The sequence below is a fragment of the Gambusia affinis genome, linkage group LG03, assembly GCF_019740435.1.
Source record: "Gambusia affinis linkage group LG03, SWU_Gaff_1.0, whole genome shotgun sequence".
Lineage (NCBI taxonomy): Eukaryota > Metazoa > Chordata > Actinopteri > Cyprinodontiformes > Poeciliidae > Gambusia > Gambusia affinis.
The window spans coordinates 18,334,333-18,355,370 of NC_057870.1; the positions used below are offsets into that span (position 1 = coordinate 18,334,333).

The 21,038-nt window shown below is 40.1% G+C and overlaps 3 protein-coding genes across 5 annotated transcripts; 2 read left to right on the plus strand and 1 right to left on the minus strand.

Moving 5' to 3' along the window:
• Positions 1 to 1,636: 1,636 nt before the first annotated feature.
• Positions 1,637 to 13,185, minus strand: znf366 (zinc finger protein 366). Of its 2 annotated transcripts, none has more exons than XM_044110570.1 (8): positions 12,693 to 13,185; positions 11,666 to 11,818; positions 7,103 to 8,119; positions 6,628 to 6,795; positions 5,828 to 5,978; positions 4,924 to 5,115; positions 3,225 to 3,399; positions 1,637 to 3,144 (listed from the first exon to the last, which is right to left on the minus strand). In XM_044110570.1, exons 3-8 carry the CDS (start codon positions 8,113 to 8,115, stop codon positions 2,582 to 2,584), a joined length of 2,262 nt encoding a protein of 753 aa, XP_043966505.1. In that variant the 5' UTR covers positions 8,116 to 8,119; positions 11,666 to 11,818; positions 12,693 to 13,185; the 3' UTR covers positions 1,637 to 2,581. The 2 variants fall into 2 exon arrangements, with proteins under 2 accessions (XP_043966505.1, XP_043966504.1); XM_044110569.1 differs by having other exon boundaries at positions 11,666 to 11,871; positions 12,693 to 13,183.
• A 1,286-nt stretch (positions 13,186 to 14,471) lies between these two features.
• LOC122827672 (isotocin-neurophysin IT 1-like) lies at positions 14,472 to 17,745 on the plus strand. 2 transcript variants are annotated; one of them, XM_044110571.1, is made up of 4 exons: positions 14,472 to 14,561; positions 14,638 to 14,759; positions 15,566 to 15,770; positions 17,399 to 17,745. In XM_044110571.1, the coding sequence occupies exons 2-4, from the start codon at positions 14,640 to 14,642 to the stop codon at positions 17,539 to 17,541; spliced, it is 468 nt and encodes a 155-aa protein (XP_043966506.1). In that variant the 5' UTR covers positions 14,472 to 14,561; positions 14,638 to 14,639; the 3' UTR covers positions 17,542 to 17,745. The 2 variants fall into 2 exon arrangements, with proteins under 2 accessions (XP_043966506.1, XP_043966507.1); XM_044110572.1 differs by having other exon boundaries at positions 14,517 to 14,561; positions 14,635 to 14,759.
• A 1,753-nt stretch (positions 17,746 to 19,498) lies between these two features.
• On the plus strand, positions 19,499 to 20,253 carry LOC122827674 (fatty acid-binding protein, liver-type-like). The gene is made up of 4 exons (XM_044110573.1): positions 19,499 to 19,656; positions 19,732 to 19,904; positions 20,005 to 20,097; positions 20,165 to 20,253. Exons 1-4 carry the CDS (start codon positions 19,590 to 19,592, stop codon positions 20,213 to 20,215), a joined length of 384 nt encoding a protein of 127 aa, XP_043966508.1. The 5' UTR covers positions 19,499 to 19,589; the 3' UTR covers positions 20,216 to 20,253.
• Positions 20,254 to 21,038: the final 785 nt, after the last annotated feature.

A 21,038-nucleotide genomic window follows, 5' to 3' on the forward strand; every position in this document is an offset into this window, starting at 1 on the left:
TGACCTGTTGTCAAGAGGAAGATTAGAGGCACCAGACCCAAAGAGGCAGGCGACCTGAAGGCCAACCTGGGCTTCCATTACAAGCTTATTGCCTCCATGCCACAATAATGCATTAATTTGCAGTAATTCATTCAAAAGGATGGTACCTAACTCCAGTCTATTGTCCAGTTTGTCTCAGAGCAACAGAGACATACAGGACAAACAACCATGCAGAGACACTCACACCTAGAGAGAATTTTAGAGAGACCAATTAACCCGACAGTCATGTTTTTGGACTGTGGGAGGAAGCCGGAGTACCTGGAGAGAACCCACGCATGCATGGGAGTCAAACCTAGGACCTTCTTGCTGTAAGGCAACAGTGCTACCAACTGTGCCACTGTGCAACCCCCTGTAGGGCATAATCATCAAAATTGCAAAAAATGAAAGCTGGAAATGTTTCACTTTGTAATGAATTCCTATAAAATGACAGTTTCACTTTCTGAGATGCCTGGTAAGATATACTGAACTTTTACACAACATCCAAATTGTTTGTGATGATCATAGGTGGGTAGTGTTCTAAAAGGTTATTTAAGTAAGACTAGGTCTACAGTATACTTTTACTGAAGTAAAAGTCAAAAGTTGCCATCTAAAAAAATATTCAAGTAAAAACCTCTTTATCTGTTCTACAGAATCCCTCCTTTGTTGCAGTATGTATGTTTTCTGAAGAAAAACCTCTACCTGCAGTGCATTTCTGCATATTCTTTAACTTCTCATTGTTTCCTAAGTTTCAGTTCATGAAAAAGCATCATACTGACAACATCACTGTGTAAAAATCTACCTTTCATCAAACCTCCAAGCTGGAACTGGTTACACACACACACACACTCTCACACACACACACACACACACACACACACACACACACACACACACACAGGAGACAATGAGATTCCTTTGAGAGGAGCTGACTGTTGACGACAGATTTGCACCGTTTGTGGGTTTTTTTTCTCGAAGCAAGGGGCTGGGATTGAAAAGTGTAGGTGAGGAAAGGAAAGAGGAGGAGGATGTGAGAACTTCCTCAAACTGTTTGCAGTTTCGCCCGCTGGGACACGGTGGTCGTGGCTGGCCAGAAATGGAGAAGCTGCTGTTCTGCATTTCACCTAACAAGAAATGACTGCATTTACCTGAACTGGCATGATCATGAGGTGGAAACGAGTGATGTGCGCTGTTGCGTGAAACAACACTAACACTAAATTGCATTTATTGCTTTCTATTGGAGGAAAGTGTGTGTGAGCTGTTCTGCACAGTCATGAATTATTTAGAGTGGAAAGTGTTGTTCAGGGATCAGCCCTGACCAAAGTAGTATTTTTATTTTAGTAGATTCTTCTGCAATGAGGAGTAACAATGTTTTACTCCGAGTCGCACAGACACAAAGCTTTTGTCTGGGACACCCACTGTGTCCGTCTCTGTTTGATCACAACCTAAAAGACAGAAGGGGATAGGTGTTTTCTCTTCCTCTTCCTCTGCTTTGAAAGAGAAGCAGAGGGAGCAATGCAAGCTTTTTGAAACTTGGAGCAACCATCTAATGTTTGGTGAAGTCAGACAGGATGAAAATCTAATGCTATCTTTAAAATTACTCCAAAAAAAAAAAACAAAATAACAGAATTTGCAGGTTTGTGTTTATTCAGTAGAAACATCTTATTGCTACAATTGAACAACAGCAGGATAGAAAACCCACACAGCAAAAGAGAAAAATAATCTTATCATACAGATTCAGAATTTAGACACTAAAGAAACTAAATCACAGTTTATTACACAAAAAGTCAAATTTGTGCAGTTAGAACCTGATTACAGTTTAGTTTTAACATGATCTCACACAAAAACTGTCTTCAAACATGCTAACACAATTCAGTTATAGTTAAATCAAAATAATGTGAACATTGCAAATTGATTTGTGAAAAATAGTACATTAAATAAATCTTTCATTATATTTACAAATTAATTCCCATTTATAAATCAGAATATATTCCCAATATTTGATATTGGTAGCAATTCACAGCTTTAAGCATCCACGTGTATTGTGTGATCTGCATATGAACACAATATGTTAGAATTAAAAATACAATTGAATATCACAAAAAAAAAAATCTCTGAACTCTTTCCCATTATTTTATTATTTGAACAGATGAACACTGTTGGGCATCTTGAAATGTTGATTTCACAGCTGTAAGTTAAATTTCAAAGGTTGTGAATTCCTATCTCAAGATCTTATGGCTTCATAGCATCTTCTTTTAATCTTTTTCACCAATTTAAAGAAATTATGACATTAATGTATGTCAATTTGAAAGAAAGCCATAAAGTATATAAGGAATCTTGCAATTTCAGCCACATAGAAACCATTTGTAAAATTGTATCTGACCTAAAGTGGGAAAGGTTTTGTCTGATTTAATGTCAGACAAAATAAATATTTATTGTCTTTGTATGGTTATTAATAGAGACAAGTGTAAATTTACTTCTACTCATTTTGCTATTGACAAATTTTCCACACTCTGTAACTCGTGGTTTAACTTGTAATTTCTCTGTGTGCTCTATCAACTCTCTTTCAGTTTTCCTCTGTTACGTCGGTGCCTTCATAACTACCATCCAGCGGCTGTTTGCTTCCCTCACGCTCGTCTTCTGAAATCGAGTCATAGTCAAATGACTCGGAGCGGACTCTTTCAGTGTATCCCTGCTCATCCACCTCTTCATCAGATGATTCTGACTGTCCGAGGCGGCGTGTATTACCAAACTGACCTTGTGATTTTTTCTCTCCTTCCAAAGACTCGTCCTCTGAACTATCCAGGTACTTCTTTAGTTTCGGTATCTTGCCAGTTCGAAGTTCATTTTCCCGACCGTCCTCTCCCTCCTTCAGGTCAGAAATGTACTGGTCTGCGCCTGGGGGCTCTTGCTGATCCACCTCTGGACTGTACTGGCTCCTTCTGTACAAACTCTCCTCATCCTCCTCCTGACAGGAGCTTCCTGGGATGCTTTCGCCATCAGACTGTGAGAGACGGAGATTGGGCAAGCTTGGTGCTTTCTGGGAGAGGTCGAACGGTTCCTCTTGGCTATAGTGGGAGATGAGGCCCATGGATCTGTTCAGGCAGAGGCGTCCTCTTTGGCGAAACACTAAGATTAAGGAAATGTTAAAACATTTACAAACTTTTACTGCCAAAAATGTTAAATCCTTGCAGTATTTTCCTACTTACATCTTTCATCCAGCCCTCTGTCCATGACTCCGTGTTTAACTTTCATGTGTCTGGTGAGGTTCCCCTTCAAAGTGAACTTGCTGGGGCAGTAGAGGCATTTGAAGGGTTTGCTGTCCGAGTGAAGATGCATGTGTCCCATTAGATTGTGCATTCTGTTAAATTCCTTCCCACAAAGCTGAAAGAGAAGAAATTACATGCGTTGTAAGGTTTCTGATTTGCTAGAGAGATGCTAACGCTGCTTCTGGCTGTTCTGAATCCAGTTGAGTCTTTTGCAGGATGCTTGTTACGTTCTTTCCTTTCAATATCACTCAGTTGTAAGGGATTTACTCACTGTATTCAGCATCAACAATGATTGTGTCCACAAGTGTAACAAAAAAATAGAGTTGTCACTTTGTATTCCAGAAATTTAAGGTTAAGCTAATTCATGGACATGTTGGATGTTACTGTAACATTTAGACCTATCAAATATGCAATATTTCTTTATCTTTCCTTCCTGATTTTAATGGTATTATGTTTATGCCAACTTGAACTGACAAACTAATCTTATGATAAAATGCAAGTAGATTAATAGTTAAGGTCCTACACTTTAATGGATGTTAAGATTTGCATGCAGCAGCAAAACATTACAGAATATGTTTAATGGAAGTTGTATTAAATGCACAAAACTAACATTTTCCATAAACAGAAAAAAACTATAGAAATAATGAAAGTGTACTTCGATATCACTTCAGTAAACGTATTTCTCTGAAGCATCTCGAAGCTAATCTCAGACTTTTCCTCTCCGTTAGATCGCAGCATGCAGAATAGCAAAGCAACACGTAATCATGAATGAATGTGCAGACAATAGGATACACACCCTTTCTTCCTCCCTCTATCCTTGTTTTTCTGTTTTCCTCTCTGTCTTCACCCTCCCTCTCTCACTTCTAACACACACACACACACACACACACACACACACACACAAACACGCATTCGCACAAGAAAAACAGAAAGCGCCAGAGGCAGAAAGAGAGAGGAAGCAACCCTGAGACAGGGCCAGGAGGAGAACAGGGAAGGGCAACTCCTGCGCTGTCCTTCCTCTGCATTCTTTTTTATTAGGGTGGTCCTTTCCTTCAGGAGGAGAGAGGGACTGTAAACTGTCCAAGAGGACCGTGAGAAAACAGGAAGCTCCCTCGAGCAGCAGAGAAAGCGAGATGAAATCTATTTGTGGGCCCTGTTCTCTGGGGAGACTGGGGGGGCCATTGTTAGAAAGGCGGTTTGCACCGGTATATCCTTCCTATGGACAAGGAGGCTCCCACTCCCATGAGCCTCTTTGGTATCTGGTCATCGTCTCAGCGCTTAGAACACATAGGTCAAGAAAAGAAGGAACTTTCTTTGACAGCAGGGAACACCTCAGATTGGTTGGAATGTTTTATCCTTACAATAAAGCCAGATCCTCGAAGATCTTTACCTAACGGGGCAAAACTAGAAAAATCCATTTAGTTATTAAGCATTGTGCATGCAAAGCAATTCACCTTTTCCACACAAATGTTAGTTATCACTTGGCACATTAATAAAATCCTCCGTATCCCTTTTCTGCATTTAGTTTGTCAAGACCCCATGACTCTTCTGCGATTTTTTTTGTGCACAAAAGAAAAGTTACAAGAAAATACAAAATATACATCCAAATATCCCCACCTCAGACCAACATTTGACCTACCTTGCATTTATAGGGCTTGATGTCCGAGTGGACGATCATGTGAGCCTTGAGAGTCTGCTTCTGGACGAAGCTCTTGAAGCACATGTGGCACTGGTAGGCCCGTATGTTGGTGTGGATGAGGACGTGGCGCTTCATGTTGGCCAACAGTGTGAACTCGCGGCCGCAGATGCGACACTTGTGCTCCTTCACCCCCTATAGAGCAAAAACATGAGAGGTGAAAATAAATCTGTAGTTTAAATTTAGCTTAGAAAATGTCGAGCTCTGGACAGAAACTCAACATCACACGTGTCAAACTCCACATCTGGTCACATAAATGGAGCTTTCAAGATAACAGTTGTGTGATTCAATATTATCAATCAAATCAGAGCAGTTTTATTTGTGTACTGCCAAATTCAATGTGATAGGTTGATATAATTTCAAGATGTACTCATAAAATGCAGAGACAGGTGATTATTAATATCTTAAACAATTTGTTAATGTTACCATTACCAACACATTCTGGAACAACTGCCCCTTTGAGGACATTCGTGATTTTGATATGAGTTTGATGAAGTATTGATCTTACGTTGAAGAAATTGCACTGACTCATGCATTACTGGATGTATTCTTACCTGAAATTTTATTACTGGAATTTCCCTTATGTTTACCGTCATAATTTTTTTTTATTTTTTTTTTTACTGCAATGCTTGTTTTTAAAATAAACAGTTCATAAGGAGGAAGTATTGGGTGGTTAGTTTAATTTCAAGACAAATGAGAGTGAGAAAAATAACTTCCATTTTCCATAAATCATCTGTAAGGTTATAAATCATACATGGATTTGCTGAAGCTTAAAATGTGCATTTCGCTGTCCTCTTCTTTCAAATATAATGGTTTCTGTTTTGTGTTCCTTTCCTTTTGAACCTACTTTGTGAGTGAGTGTGTGTTGCTTCAGGTGGTGCGACTGGATGAACTCCATCCCACATTCGCTGCAGATGTACGGTCTGATGTCCTTGTGTTTCATCATGTGGTTCTGAAGCTGACTCGGGTACTGGAACGTTTTCTGGCACTCTGTGCACCTGCAGGAACCGAAGATTCTTTTATTCAACCATGCAGAAAGGACGAAGAAATGCATACTTTTCTTACAAGTCGTTGTCTTTCTACGTTATTCTTCCTATTCACTTTTGATTTTTAATCCTCCGTTAGAATTTCACCCGGGGAACAGAAGGCGAAGTTGTGAACAATGACGTCAATTTTCTGCCCCGTTTTAAAATTGTATTCTGACTGCATGAGGAAATTTCCCCCCGTAAGCCAGTAGTTTTAGCTATAGCAGCGGAGGAAGTGAACAAATCCGTTCAGTTTGAGTTGGTCACGCTTCTAAACATTGAAGTAAAATTAGCAGCCGCCTCGTTCAACTCGGCGGTTCTCTTTTTGCAACGGAGGACGACTGCTTACAGCGAAAACTTGTTCTTCTAATAAATTTTCAGCAGGCTAAACTCTGTCAGCATTTAATGCTGCCCCCACTGGTCGTCACAGCAAAGACCATTTCCGGTGAGCTGCATAACTTCATGCCAAATGTTAATTGCGTAAAATTTAAAACTGAAGTGTTTTTCCATAGCCAAGAGTCTAGTGACGCTATCTACGAAGTAAAGCGTAGAACAAGGGCCTTTTTTATATATATAAACCAGGCAACATCATAAATATCTTTTGGAGGGATTTTGTACTCACCTGTATAAGGTGGGACCACGATGAACTGTCAGATGTCTCTTGAGCTGGGCCAGGGTGGGGAAGTCCAGACCACACTCCACACACACATTCTCCTGCCCTTTTTCGTGCTTCAGCTCGTGGGCACGAAGCTCGCTGGGATAAGCGAAGCCTCTGCCACACACACTGCAGCTGCAGGAGTAAGAAAATGTATGTTAAAATGACAGCAGAGTGACAATAAAGAGCTGAATTTTACCTGCACTACAAAAACACAAAATATTACCAAATAATTTTGCCTTAGTTTCTAGATTAAATATCTTAAAATAAGACAAAAGTAACCAAGTAGCTTTTCAGTAAGATACAGGACAGGAGTTTAACACTAGTACTTTTTCAGCAATGTTAATTTACTTCAAACAAACTCCAATATCTTGCTGAAAAGTTACTTGTAAGTTAGTTTTGTCTTATTTGAAGTGAACTAAGATATTTGCCAGACGTCTACCTGTATGGCTTCACGTCGCTGTGCTGCATCATGTGTCTCTTCAGGTGGCTCGTCTGGGTGAAAGCTTTGTGGCACACCTGGCACTTGTGAGGCCTCATGCCCTGGTGTGTGAGGAGGTGTGTGTGCAGGTGGCTGAGCTGCTTGAACAGCTTCCCACAGAGGTGACAGGCGTGCGGCTTGATCCCATTGTGGCCCAAGATGTGCGTGACCAGGTTGTACTTGGATGTGTAGGACTTTTCACACATCCGGCACTTCCATCTCTTCTGGTCGCCGCCGACGTCCACGTAGTAGCTGTCATCTACATGGACGTTCAGACCCGCCTTCTCGGCGTTGGTGAGCTCACCTCGGGGCGCTTCGTCACGCGGGGCCTTGCTGGAGCGTGGGTCCTCTCTGGGGTAGAAGGGACTGGGTGGGATGTGCATGACTGGCCCAGGCATGAAGAAGGGGTACGGGAAAGGACCATGAGAAAGAGGAGGGAAGTAAGGCGGGTGGAGAAGGAGAGGGGAGGAAGGCCAAAGAGAGGACGGACTGGGAGGCTCCTGTTTCACCTGCACAGGGAGACTAAAACCTCCTGATCTGCTGTGAAGCTGCAGCCTATTCAGCTCAATCATCCCAGGTATTGGTCGAGAGGACGTGGAGGAAATGGAGCAAGGTGGGAGTGAGAAGGGGACATGAGAGATGTCTAGCTTCTTCTTGCTCCTGCTCTCTTCTGCCTCCTCCTGTTGTCCATCAGGCGACTCTTCCCCCTGGGCACCCGCTTTGAGATGAAGCCTTTTCTTTTTTGGGAATCCTTCTTTGGGAACGTAACCGAGGCTGGGCACAGGGAAGAACGCCGGCGTGGTGAGAGCACTGTAAGGGTCTATGGTGGGGTAACTGGGTAAAGAGAATCTTGGGGGCTTCATATAAAGAGGGGCTTGGCCCAAGTAGAAACCCCGCTGAGGTGCTTGTCTAAGCCTGTCTCCTTGAGAAGGACTTTTACCTGGTGAGAAGTTCACAGTGTCTTTCTCCATCATTATTCTACAGAAAACAGAACAAGCAGCTGTTAGGCCTGGAGTGTCTGCAGTGTGGGGGGCAGTGACATGCGGTGAGGTTCATAGTGAAGCACTGACTTAATCATGATCATACAACCCCCTGCGTGTTATTGTTTACATGAGGAAATTCCGCGCATGCGGACAAAGACAATTCCTTTACATGTCATCCATAACCGCGCTGCCGCCGTAGAATAATTCCTTTAACTCAATCAAACTTGGACATGTAGATATTATTAATTTCGTTATGTGCTCCACACCGTTAAAGTACAACTCAAAACCACTTCTTTCTCGCTCTGTATCAGCGCAGCTACGCGCAGACTCGTTGCCATAGCAACTGACAACAACGCCACAAAAAAAGAAAAAAGAAAAATTCAGATATTTCCCACACAAAGAGCAGAACATACCAGTGGTATGGTTTCAGGCTTGATGTTTATTTTGTGATTATTAATAAGTGATTGCTGTGGTAAGAGGAGAAAGCTATAAATATATTGCTAGACTTTACTGTATGGCCAGCTCGCTGTTACTGTCTCTTACTCTGCAGTTGTGGAGCCACAATGTCTGGGATCATGAGCGCCCCCTGCCATGAGGCAAGAGAACTAGAATCTGTTCTGCTGTTTCTGATCGCTCCTCAGCACACGAAACATGTTACACACACAGTTGGTGACAAAAAAACCACTGTACATTCGCTTCCGAGCATTTGAATGGGAAAAAAAATGCTAAAATTCAGCGATTTTGAAGGACAAAATAATCAGAATTGGTTAAGCTAAATGAAAAATAGGTACTTTACAGTACAAACTATAGGGTCCACCTGCCTCCCCTGACCGCACGTCACTGGTGGGGAGCATTATGGAGAGGGATAGAAATTTGACCCCAAAGTACAGATATTTGATGTGGACTATCTATTTTTAATCAGGGCAAAATTATCATCAAGTAAAATCATCTTACAATAGAACCAGAACGCAAAAAATAATTGTGTTTTTTGCACTCTTGCACAAACCAGTGACTTTTACTCAAAAGCAAGCTGTGCTGCAGCAAAAATCAGCTTTTAGTTAATTTTATAAACTTGGCAAGCATTATCATAACAAGGTTTTATTGATCAGAATTCATTAAATTGTGTTCCATTTCCCTCCCCAATTGATACCTAGAAAATTTGCAAAGTTACTTTTATCAAGGCAAACTTGCTGTAAGTTTTGGATTTAAAATGATTTCCAAATCATTTCTAGCAACAAATCGACCACTTCATTTGTTGGATTAAAATATTGCATTCTTAGTTTTTGTTGAGTTGGTAAGACGATTTTTAGGGCCCAGAAGTCCCTTTGACTTGATTTTAGGCCATGTGACATTTGGAAACCCCAGTGTCAGACACTGATGTTCGTCAGTCTGCTTGCAGATTTCAGAGGAAGTCTGCAGTCCGTGTTTTTACTCTGGTATAAGACCTACAAATACCTAGTAGAAAAAGCTCATGTTTTCTTATATTAACTAAGCTGTTTTTACAGAATATATGATCTCTTACAGTGCATTGAAAATGATTCATTCCTCTTGAAATGTCCCACTCATCACTTTGTTTCACCATGGGGTTGTCAAGTGCAGGATGTTGATTTTTTTAGTTGAAAAAAAACCCCTTCATTCATCTGATTGGTGAACCTTGTCCCACCTATTTAGGAAATCTTATGACATTCTTTGCAGCAGTAACTTTTCTCTTCTCACTCTCCTACATTTGTGTCTGATCTTATCAACAGATTAGCTTCCCTGATCTTTGCAGCTCCTCCAGAGTTACAAAGAGTCTTTTATATGGTTATTAATGCTATACTTGCTCAAAGTGTCAGGTTAGATTTATTGCCATATCTTTGCAGGTTCCCAGTTGTGTTCATCTGAGAGGTGTTCAAATTTAATTCCCAACTTGTCTGCTGTGCATCTTGGTCTTCATGTTTTAAGCATCATGTTGGGTTTCTAATGTTCCCTAACAAAGAGGGAATACAATGAAGTTTGGGGTTGTGAGAGTTAAAGGAGTGTGGACAGTTTAGCAAGACATGAGGAAACCTTAATCTGACAATTTTTAAGTTTTATTTTGAATTATATTTAAATAAGTAAGGTGTGAAATGTAATAGATCCAAATCAGAGACGGCTCTGCAGAATTGGCATCAAAAAGAGTAGCTAATAGTTTTAAAATATGCAAAGTACAGTTATGGAGCAGATCTACTTTTGATCTGTGCTTATTTTTACCTCCAGACACATCATTAAGAGGAACAGTTTATAAAAGCTCATCTACTGATCCTGCTTCTGGTTTCAGTTGAAGATGGGGAGCAGTTCCTCTGCAGCATTTTTATAAAGTAAAGGTTGAAGAGGGTACGGAGCGGCGCCGACACCCACATCTTTCGGTATTCGACCTGAAACCTTTCACTTCTTTCTTTCTCACAGGTCTCCTCCTCGTCTGAAATCGGGAAGTACTCTGAGAAATGTTCACCTCTACCTCCTGCAGCCTTTTCGCTTCTCCATCTCTTTTCTCTATGCTCTGTTTATCTCTTAGCTGTATTTTTGCACTCACAGAAGAACTGTCCACTTTTCTAACTTCTCACCATCTTAAAATTGGCTTTCTGACTCAGATAACTAACAATAACACAACAGTGATGTAGCTGGCATCTTCACAGCCGTCTCTTAGTGTGATTTTGTAGATGATGGACGAAAACGATAACTGAAGTCAAAGGGGAACCATCTCACTTCTGCATGGCATTCAAAACAGTTCTAAACAATGTCGTTCACAACATCATCCTTCTATTCCTGGTAATCGTTTTAAGCTTATTCGTGAAAATCTGCAGAGACTTCTAACATGATAGTTAAAGTTTACAGTGGTAAAAGGTGACCTTTTTGAGATATTAGATAAACAGTTCAACATTTATAATCTCCAATTGTTATTTAGTGTTTGGTCAACAACAACAACAAAGATTGGAGCCTTCCACTGGCCTGTTTCTGAATTTGTGCTTCTTAGAATTGTAAAAGAATATAACAAATAGAAAAAGGAAAACTAACTTTTGTCTTAATCGGTTTCTCAAATACGTTTCATTGCTGAAAATGAGCATCCAGGCTTTTTGTATATTCTCAAACTTAGAGATGAACACATTTTGTAATTATGAAATGATTTCTCCTCTCTGCAAACCTTTATAACAATTTGGATGTCCCTGATGCTGGGACACAAAGAAATTGCAATTCAACAAAATGAAAAAGTGCAGATGTGTTAAAAAACAATATTCCTAATGCAGGGTGCATGTTTTATCAAAAATATTATTCTGTCACTTTTCAGGTTTTCGAGCTGCTGCAAAAGTAAGACAAAGTTTTCATTGTTTTCTCTCTCCTGGACTCTGTCCTCCTCACTCCTCCTGCTGCTGCTTGAGTCGCTGTGAGCAGAGACCCCTGCCTGTTTGCCAGACTCATCCCAAACAATCCATTAAAAGTGAAGCCCCTCCTCATGTGCCAGTCAGTCTGTGCCATGCCAGTGTGTCCTGTCAGGCTGCAGGGAAGCCTGTGTGCAACTTACCAGCTGTTTTCCCCCTCTCTCTGTGATGCTTTTGGCTGAAGTGCTGCTGCTGCTCTTGTTGCTGTTGTACCTGAGCCTGAGTTCTCTTCCTCTCGCTCGCTCCGCAGCTCTCCTGACAATGAGCCGCCTGTCCACGGATAGCATTTGAAGTGACTTAAGAAAGAGAACAGGAACAATCACTTTGTTCTCATTTTTCAGATGAGTACCTTCGGAGAGAAGGAAGGAAGGGAGGGGAGAGGAAGTCAACAAGCCTAGTGCCTTCCTGCAGAAAAATAAGGAAACACTAGATAGACATCTCCATTTCTCTATGAAATAGGGATTTGCACAGGTTTTTGGAGGAACTTGAGGAGGGGAGTTGATGTTGCACAAACAAACAGCACAATTTGAATTGTTAAGAGTTGTGAATTGACATGCAATGATGGACTGAATATTTCCACTGGTGTCATTTTTCACATGTATTTTTTTTACTATCAGTCTATTTCAAGGAAATGCAATATGATTTAGTTTTTGCTGCAGCGAAATTCAGTGCCTTGCAAAAGTATTCATACCCCTTCAACATTCTTTCCAGATCACAAGAGCTCAGTCAGATTACATGGATAACCATGTGAAAAGCAATTTTTAAGTCTTGTCACAGATTTCAGCCTGTACTTTGACCAGGCCATTCTAACAAGTGGATATGCTTTTTCTAACCAGGGTGCATTGCTGGACAGCTGCTATTCTGGGACTTGTGGATGCATCCCTCATCACCATTAAGTCATTTGGCTCTGTGAGGCCTGAAAAGAAGTATTTATTTGACTTGATTGTGGAAGAAATGCATTTAAAAGTTGCAGCATAATAGTGCTAAAAACTGGACTTGGGCTTTGAAACTATCCCATCGTAGATCTGACTGTATGACTACAGTCATCGTCCTGCTGGATGGTGAACCTCTCACTAAGTCTTTTGTATTGTATTTTGGGGTGTGACAGGCAGAAAGAAACTTGGAGTTGTCATGGAAGACATATTTAGTGAAACTAATGAGAAAACTTACAGAGAAATAGCAGGTAGCAACAGCTGGACAAATGGAGAAAAGCATGGAGTAAGTCACGAAGATCAACAAAGGAACCAGAGAAAATTAATGCACACTGAATATCTTAAGTACTGAAGGAAAGGTGGACGTGACAAAGGAGCAATCAAAGGAGAGCAGAGGCAGCTGGGAGAGAGGGAGAGCAGGCAGAGGAAATGAGGAGATGAAAAACAGCTTGGAGGCTGAAGAAAAGGAGAAAGAAACAAAACTAAGACACGGGGAAACCAGATGAAAGGAAAAAAATTACAACTATTTTAAGGAACCCAACTCTACTGCACAGAAGTTAACACACACAGATGAATGAATTAAGACCAGAGCTAAGTAAATAATAAAAAAATTGTCAAAACCAGAAACACAGATGAAACTAAAGGTCTAGAAATCCTTATGTTTTGCGATCTTTAACATGTTTTTTTAAGTGTGTTTATGTGTTTATATTCGTTCAGATCCCCACCAACTCTGTCTAGCTTCAGTGTGACTGCTGAAAGAAAGCATGGCCACAGCATGCTGCCGCCACCACCGTGTTTCATCAGGGGAATGGTGTGCTCAAGGTTCCACACATGCATGTGATGCCTAACAGATACATTTAGGTCTAATGTGACCATAGGTGTCCTACGGCCCACACATCGCTTCTAGCAAACTTCAAACAAAATGTACACAGCTGTTCTTCCTGCTTCTCTTCTGTGAAGGTGATGGGAGATTAATCACACTCATATGAACCATATTTACCAATTAGGTGATTTATAAAGCTTGCTGTTTTCACTGTATTTTATTTGCAGGGAGAGAAGTAGTCTGTAAAAAACAAAGTAATATTAAAGATGGAAGCTTTATTCAACAAACATGAATTTCAAAGGCCTTTTGTGTTGTAAATGTTTGCACAAAACTGTTACATTCCAGTTTTGGAATGGGGGAAGGTTGTTCCTTTACCTTTTCCAAGCTTTAGCAAAAAGAATGATAAGAGAAAACAACAAACAACTCACAGCCAATAGGAGGCAAGTGAAACTGTGAGTTGTTCCACATATTCGTTTCTGCTATCAAACTTACACCTGGAACAAAAGTTAGCTGAAATGAGGTGGTCTCTGCAGAAAGGTGCACTAATTGAGCTCATATCATTGTTGAGATGTAGCTGCCTTCTGCGGTTTGTGGCTGGTCATTAAGTGCGTTAATTAGCTCGTAAAAGCAATTAACCTCAGATCCTGAGCAATGTGTGCCTCAATTCCTTTGAAGAATTAAGGACATAAAGAAGAATGGAAGACATTTTTAGTAGTGGCAAGATTTGTCATCATCAGTGTTGCATTGCTTCCAGGAGAACATGGCCGCCAAGCCAAATACCGCTTTGCATTCACTTTTGACCACAGACCTCCTCTGATCACCTGTAAGCACACTTTCTCTTGACAGCCCTCCAATATATGTCAAAAATCTTAAGAATAAACCCAAAACTCAAACCATCTTCTAATAATTGTAGCTCAAAGTTCCACAGTCCATGTGATCTTTAATAATTAGAATAATTTCATCCCTGCATGCTCATCTTTACCTCTCTGATGAGGTTTCTCATCTCTAACATGCACGGTCACGCTCCACAAGACCTTCAGTAATGAACTTCAGCAAAAGAGATGTAAGCAAGGCGACCTGGCCCTTTGACCCTTTTCTCCCACTGTGACGATTCATCTCTGCATCCAAAGAACATTCATTAGAGATTTTTAAGTGGCTTTCGGCTTTCTGGGTCACTTTCAAATGTTGCCTTGAGGAATATATAAGACCTGTGAACGGCAGATGCAAAGACGGAGACCACAGCAATCACCTCTGAGCGCGTGTAAGCAGAACGTGAAGAAACAGGTGAACATGTTTGGTCTCAGAACATCTGTGTTGCCGAGTCCATTTTCTGTATTTAACCAGCCTTTATTCTCAGCAGAAATGTCTGGAGCTGCCGTGTCCGTGGGCCTGCTTTTCCTCCTGTCCGTTTGTTCGGCGTGTTACATCTCCAACTGTCCCATCGGTGGAAAGAGGTCAATCATGGATGCTCCTCTCCGAAAGGTTTGTTGCTTCAATTTTAATTTTTAAGCTAGAAAATCAAAGTAAAATGCTTTTGCTTTGTCAAATTGAAATTTGTCACGTATCAAAGCTGAATGACAAAAAATACAGATAACTACGACAACTTCCGGAACAGATCTTCTTGCGTTTTCTTTCTCTTCAGAACTGTGAGAACGTTTTGGATTCAAGATAAATTCCAGAAATAGAACTGAAAATCTAGGATGGAAATATATAGCTGTAAAATTTCTATATATTTATTAAACTGACTTGATTTATTTCTGTATACAAATTGGACTTTTTTGTTTGGTAATGTGCCTTAAGATGGCATGTGTTGCAAATTGGCACTATACAAACAAACTGCATCAAATTGAATGAGCATGGTAAAAGATAAACACTGCAAAAAACACAAAATCGTACCAAGTTTGCAAGTTGACTAACTTGCAAAACAAGTTAATTTGCAAAAACTGTTGCATTTGTTCAAGATTCTTATTTCAAGTGCTCTAACTTACAGCTAACTGTTTAGCTAGAAATATGAGCTTCTATTAGATCCCTTAATATTGATGAAAAAGTATTAATTCCACTGGCAGATTATTTCACTAACAAGACGTTTTTCTCAAGTTATCAGTGACTCAATCTGCCAGTGGACCTAATATTTTTTCATCAATATTAATTACTTACTGACTTAAAGCTCCTATATCTCTCATAAAAGTAAATTTAAAGTTACTTTTGTCTTCTTTTAAGTGCACTAAGATATTTGCACCAGAAACTGGACAAAAAATACTTAATAGTCTTTCTCTTTCTTTCCATAGTGTATGTCTTGTGGCCCCGGAGACCGGGGCCGCTGCTACGGCCCCAGCATCTGCTGCGGGGAGGGCATCGGCTGCCTCATGGGTTCTCCCGAGTCGGCACACTGCGTGGAGGAGAACTACCTGCTCACCCCCTGTCAGGCTGGAGGGAGAGCCTGCGGCTCAGAGGGAGGACGCTGCGCCGCTGCAGGACTTTGCTGTGATGCAGGTCAGTGAATCTGGAAACAGTCACTGATTCAGGACAAAACGTTGTCGTATTGGACTGGTGCATTTTTCTTAGGCATGAAGAAAATGTAACGTTCTTGCTTTTCAAATAGCAGGAGAAGAAAATGCACCAGTCCATTATGGCAACACAGACAATCATGCACTCACATTCATAAAATGTCTGGACAAAGAAATTACACAATATATTAAAATAACTGTTTAAAATATGAAAATAGCTTTTTTACCAATATCCTTTATTTTTAATGTAATTTTTAAAAACTTACCTCTTGTGTGTCTTTAATTACTTCATCATCTTCAGCTCCATTTGTTCTACATCATAAAGCCCTGTTAGTCATTTAACTTGGAATTTTGATTCCCTCCTTTACTGTTGCCTCTTCGTGTCACATACTTTACTTTTACAAGTGAACTAATTTGCAAAAACTGTTGCTTTGGCTACAAAAATCCAAAAGTCGCAAACTAAATGGACCGGTATTGGTTAAAACCCAGTGATGCGCCATGTGAACTTTATTTCCAGATGATTAAAAACTGCTTGAATCCAAGGTAATTGCAAATTACTTGAGAATTTTAGTCCTGTTTTAGTCGACAAACGTCTCACACTGGATAAGGACAGCAATGGTAAAAGACAGACCCGTGTTGACCAGTAGGTGGCAGTGTGTATGGAAGAAACAAAAACTACCTTTGAAACAATCCTGGGTGAAACAAGGCCCATTTTTAAACATTCGTATCATTTTATTACAACATCAACATTTGTATTTGATTTGCTGACAATAGAGAGGGCTCCACAAATGATCGTAATTATCTGCCAAAGCTTTTAAATCCTCAAACAATTTAAATAGACGTGTGAGAAAAGTGCATCTGCTCTATTTTAAAGTAAATGAAGTGACATTTCTAATTTAAGAAACAAAAAACAGATTTTGAATAGTCATTGTATAACTTTCTAGAAATATCTAAAAAACAGTTTACATGACAGTCTTTGGATAAACACAGAGAACTTTTAGATGTAATGAAGTTAAAGCACCATAAAGATGTATGCGCACAAACATAGATCCTTGTGTGCATAGAAGACGAACATACTTCCTTTCTTTGATTTTGAGTGTTTCACTTCTCATCTGAAAGATTTCTTTTTTAGTTCCAACAGAAGGATGTATAATTAATCTAAATATGGCTCATCACTGGTGCCGATGCATCAGTAGCAGCTTTTTTCATTTCAGTTTAAATGCTTCACTTCAGTTTTTCTTTAATGGCTGAATTTATGCTAAAATCCTTTTTAAAAACCAACCATTGCTTTAAATTTGTTATCTTAATGGTTATCTTAAAGATTAATCTTAATCTTAAAGATTAATATAACCATTAAGACACAAGGTCACATTGACAAGAAAACAACATTGTCAAAATAAATAAACTTGCAAAAAGGGCATTTAATCAGTTAAGTGACGACATGGGATAAAAGCAGACGACACTTGCAGAACAATATAAGCAGGAACAAACATGTTGATTTTTTCTCTTTAGATCATTCTGATCCTCTTGTAGCTCTAAGTGGTGAGGGAGTTACAGGAAAAGGCCTTTTCTTCTGCTTGTTTAACTCCTCCATCTTTCTTCTTTCCACCACAGAAAGCTGCACTGCAGATCAGTCGTGCCTCCCCGAGGACGACAGAGATGACCAAAGCAGCCAGTTCGAAGGCGGTGACCCCACCGACATCATCCTCAGGCTCTTGCATCTGGCCCGCCACACTTCTCACCGAACCCACCAATGAGCACCTCCGCCACCCAAAGGTCTCTCTGCAAGGACAATGGGACTTGTAGTTCCCGCTGTATAGCTGTGTTTCTATGTCTGTCACCACATTTTGCGCTTCAGTAGAGTGCCTTTGTCAATATATTTTTGAGTATGAAAACAGGGATGAATACAGAGAGGTCATCCAGAGTTCTGCATGCTGAAATAAAGTTTGGAGAAAGTGTAATGTGCCTGTTTTTTTTCCTTCTCTGCACAAGGTGAAGACAGAGTCAGCATTAGGCTTATCAGGTTTAGTGTTCGATCATATCCCACTATCATCACAGCTGCCCTTATCTTTCAGATCCTCACATGAGGTTGTGTGCAAATATCAATGTTGCAACCTTTAGGGTTATCATCTGGTCACCTTTGAGACAGTTTTTCTCAGCTTAATGACTGAACTGTGCCCAGTTCAAGAGGTAATGACAAAGAAATGCGTTTCAATCGAAGGAAAACATTTTTGAAAGACAGGCTGCAGGTGAGCGATGTTGCACCGAGCAGAATAAATGATTATATTAGTCTGCTTTGTGAAAACTCTCATCATCAAAAATCTTATTGTGAAAAATGACTTCATCTGACCAAAGTACATTTGATATCAAATATGGATCACAGTTCACACTGTGGATTTGTGCACCTTGATGGGTTTATAACAGGTACTAAAGAAGAAAAAATATCTAAATTTATTACCATATATGTGCATCTCATTAAAGTGGAATTTAACTTCAAAGAGGATTTGCTTTAGTACTTAATTTCAAAAGGTGAGAAAAATTATTACATCAACTTCCCAAAGATTTATATAAGTTAAGGTTTTAAATCTGTTTTGCTGATTATGGCTAATGCTGATGAAAACTCAAAACTCAGTTTCTTGGAAAAATTGAGTCTTAAGTATAATTAAAAAAAAACTGAATACAAAGATACCAGCATACTGAAAAAATAAACTGTCCTTGAACAGTGCTATAAATAAACTCATTACCTGGTTGGGATTCCTCTTGCATGAATTACTGCATCAATGCACCGTGGCATAGAGGCGGTCTGCCTGTTGGACGTTCAGATTGCTTTGATAGCTGCCTTCAGGTCATCTTCATTGTCCGGTTTAGTGTCTCTCATCTTTTATATTTGGTTATTTTGCTGGCTAATCAAACACAGTGGTCATGAATCCAGGTATTGGTGCCTTTTGCATTGTGGTGCCAAGTCCTGCTGGAAAATGAGATCAGCGTCTTTGAACAGCTTGCTGACAAAACAATGAGCTCCGAAGATTCCTGGTTGACGGTTGCTCTGACTTTGGACATGCAGAACAACACCAGTGGATGGCACGGCACCCCAATTCATCACTAAGTGAAAACTTCACAGTGGATCTAAAGCAACGTGAAACCTGTGCTCCCTATTCCTCCTCTATACCAGGACCTTGGTTTGCCAAGTTAACTGCAGCATTTACCTTCATAAGAGCAACAGTACAGTATCTATAGTCCAGATAAGGGTTCAGGAGTTGGTAAACATGGTCTCTTATTCTGTATATATTTTTCTATGGTGACTCTTGAATAAAGTGTGCTTCACTCAATGCCTCTTGTTTTCACTGTTGCTGTTGCACTTTGTTTTCTGCCACATTTTTTTCTTGCAGCACTCAGTCAACAGTCAAGGTTTTAGCAGGGATCTTTCATAGCTTCCCCTATAATGGTGGGGCTCAGTGTTTGTCTGCTGGACAACAGTCAGATCAAAGGTCATTTCCATGTTGGTCATGCTCAAAAAATTATGTCAACATTTGTTTGTGATCTTTTAAATGTGTCTTTCTTTTCCTTTTTTTCACTGTCCCTGTTTTCTAATGTTTATTAAGTTTCACCAAACCTTAGTTAAGTTGCTTTGAGCCTCTGTTTATCTCCGCCAAGAGTTTTATCTACTGTGGTCGATGTGACCTTGCATGAGGTGGCTTGACTCCGCCTAATTGGAATCATCTGTGGTTAATCATTGATCTCCTGCAGTCTGAGAGTATAAAAGAGGCAGGAGCCTCATTTTTCTCTACCTTCCCTGTCTGCCATCATGTCTTTCACTGGGAAATACCAGCTGGAGTCTCATGAGAACTTTGAGGCGTTCATGAAGGCCATTGGTGAGTTGACGCTTTAACAGATTTGTGGTCAAACTGTGTGAACGATTGGCATGGTTTTAATCCAATGTATTCTAGGTATTCCTGATGAACTCATCCAGAAAGGCAAGGATCTTAAGAGCATCTCTGAGATTGAAGAGACTGGTGATGACTTCAAGGTGACAGTAACTACTGGCTCAAATGTCATTAACAACTCCTTCACCATTGGCAAAGAGACGGAGCTGCAAACTCTCACTGGAGAGAAGGTCAAAGTAAGTTAAACTCACCTGTTAAAACTACTTTAAATGGGATATGTTCCAACCTGATTGGGTGAAATGTTTCAGCATTAAATCTTTAACTTCTATCTTGGAGGGAGTGGTGGTTCGTGACGGCAACAAGCTGAGGGTTTCTCTTAAAGGAATTGAGTCGGTCACAGAGCTGACCGATGCCAACACTATTGTAAATGTAAGTTCAAACTATGCGCTCTGGTTACCTCTTGGACAAACTTGTAAATCTTGTCTTTTCTTTTCAGACGATGTCTGTTGGCGGCATTGTTTACAAGAGGATAAGCAAACGCATGTAAATGTTTACACTTTGTACAATAAAGATGAAAGCAGCAAATATCTGTCTCTTTACTGAACTTAAATTCCTCACAAATGTTGATGTTGGTAGGATGATATGTGGTGATGCAAAACTTTCCTTCAGGTAGTGCATGGGTCCTAATATGCAAGACTTTAGTCTGTCTTGGGTTTAGCTAAAGGACACATGAGCAAACTTTTGCCTAAATCTGTCTTGATTACATTAAAGTTAAAGACCTTGAATTTGCCTCTAATGGGTTTGTGCAGACCATGTAGTGAGATCATGAACTCCATTGTTCATGATTGAACAAAGGGAGGGAACTGTTCAATTAACTTTGAACAGTTAATATGGGGCCTAAAATGCCCCATATTAAACTAAATTGTAAAGGGGAAAAGGAAGCCATGCCTAGCTTAATATGAATGATGTGGTGGGTTTAGTTTAGGAACATATTTGCACCTGTGGCAGATTTGGATTTGAGGTCCCTTTCTGGTAACTTGGATGTACTCAAAATACCAGTGGAAATCTCCTTAAAGTTGGTCAGACTTGCTTGCTGTAAAGCTATTTTCTATTGCTGAGGAAACTTGACACGTCATTTTTAAAGCAAGTACTGAGATCACACTGTTCTCTTTAGGTTTCGAAAAGGTCATGGGTGCCAAGAAGTTTGCTTCTGAGCACACTTGATTTCTGGGGGGTAAGGGGGAGATGTTAAATTTAATCAGATCCTACAAATTAAAAGTGGCTAAAAATCTCACTGATTCCACCTTGTTGTCAATGTATTAACCTCAGTGGGAAGATTCAAAGTTAAACTTTTTCAAAATTTGTAGGTT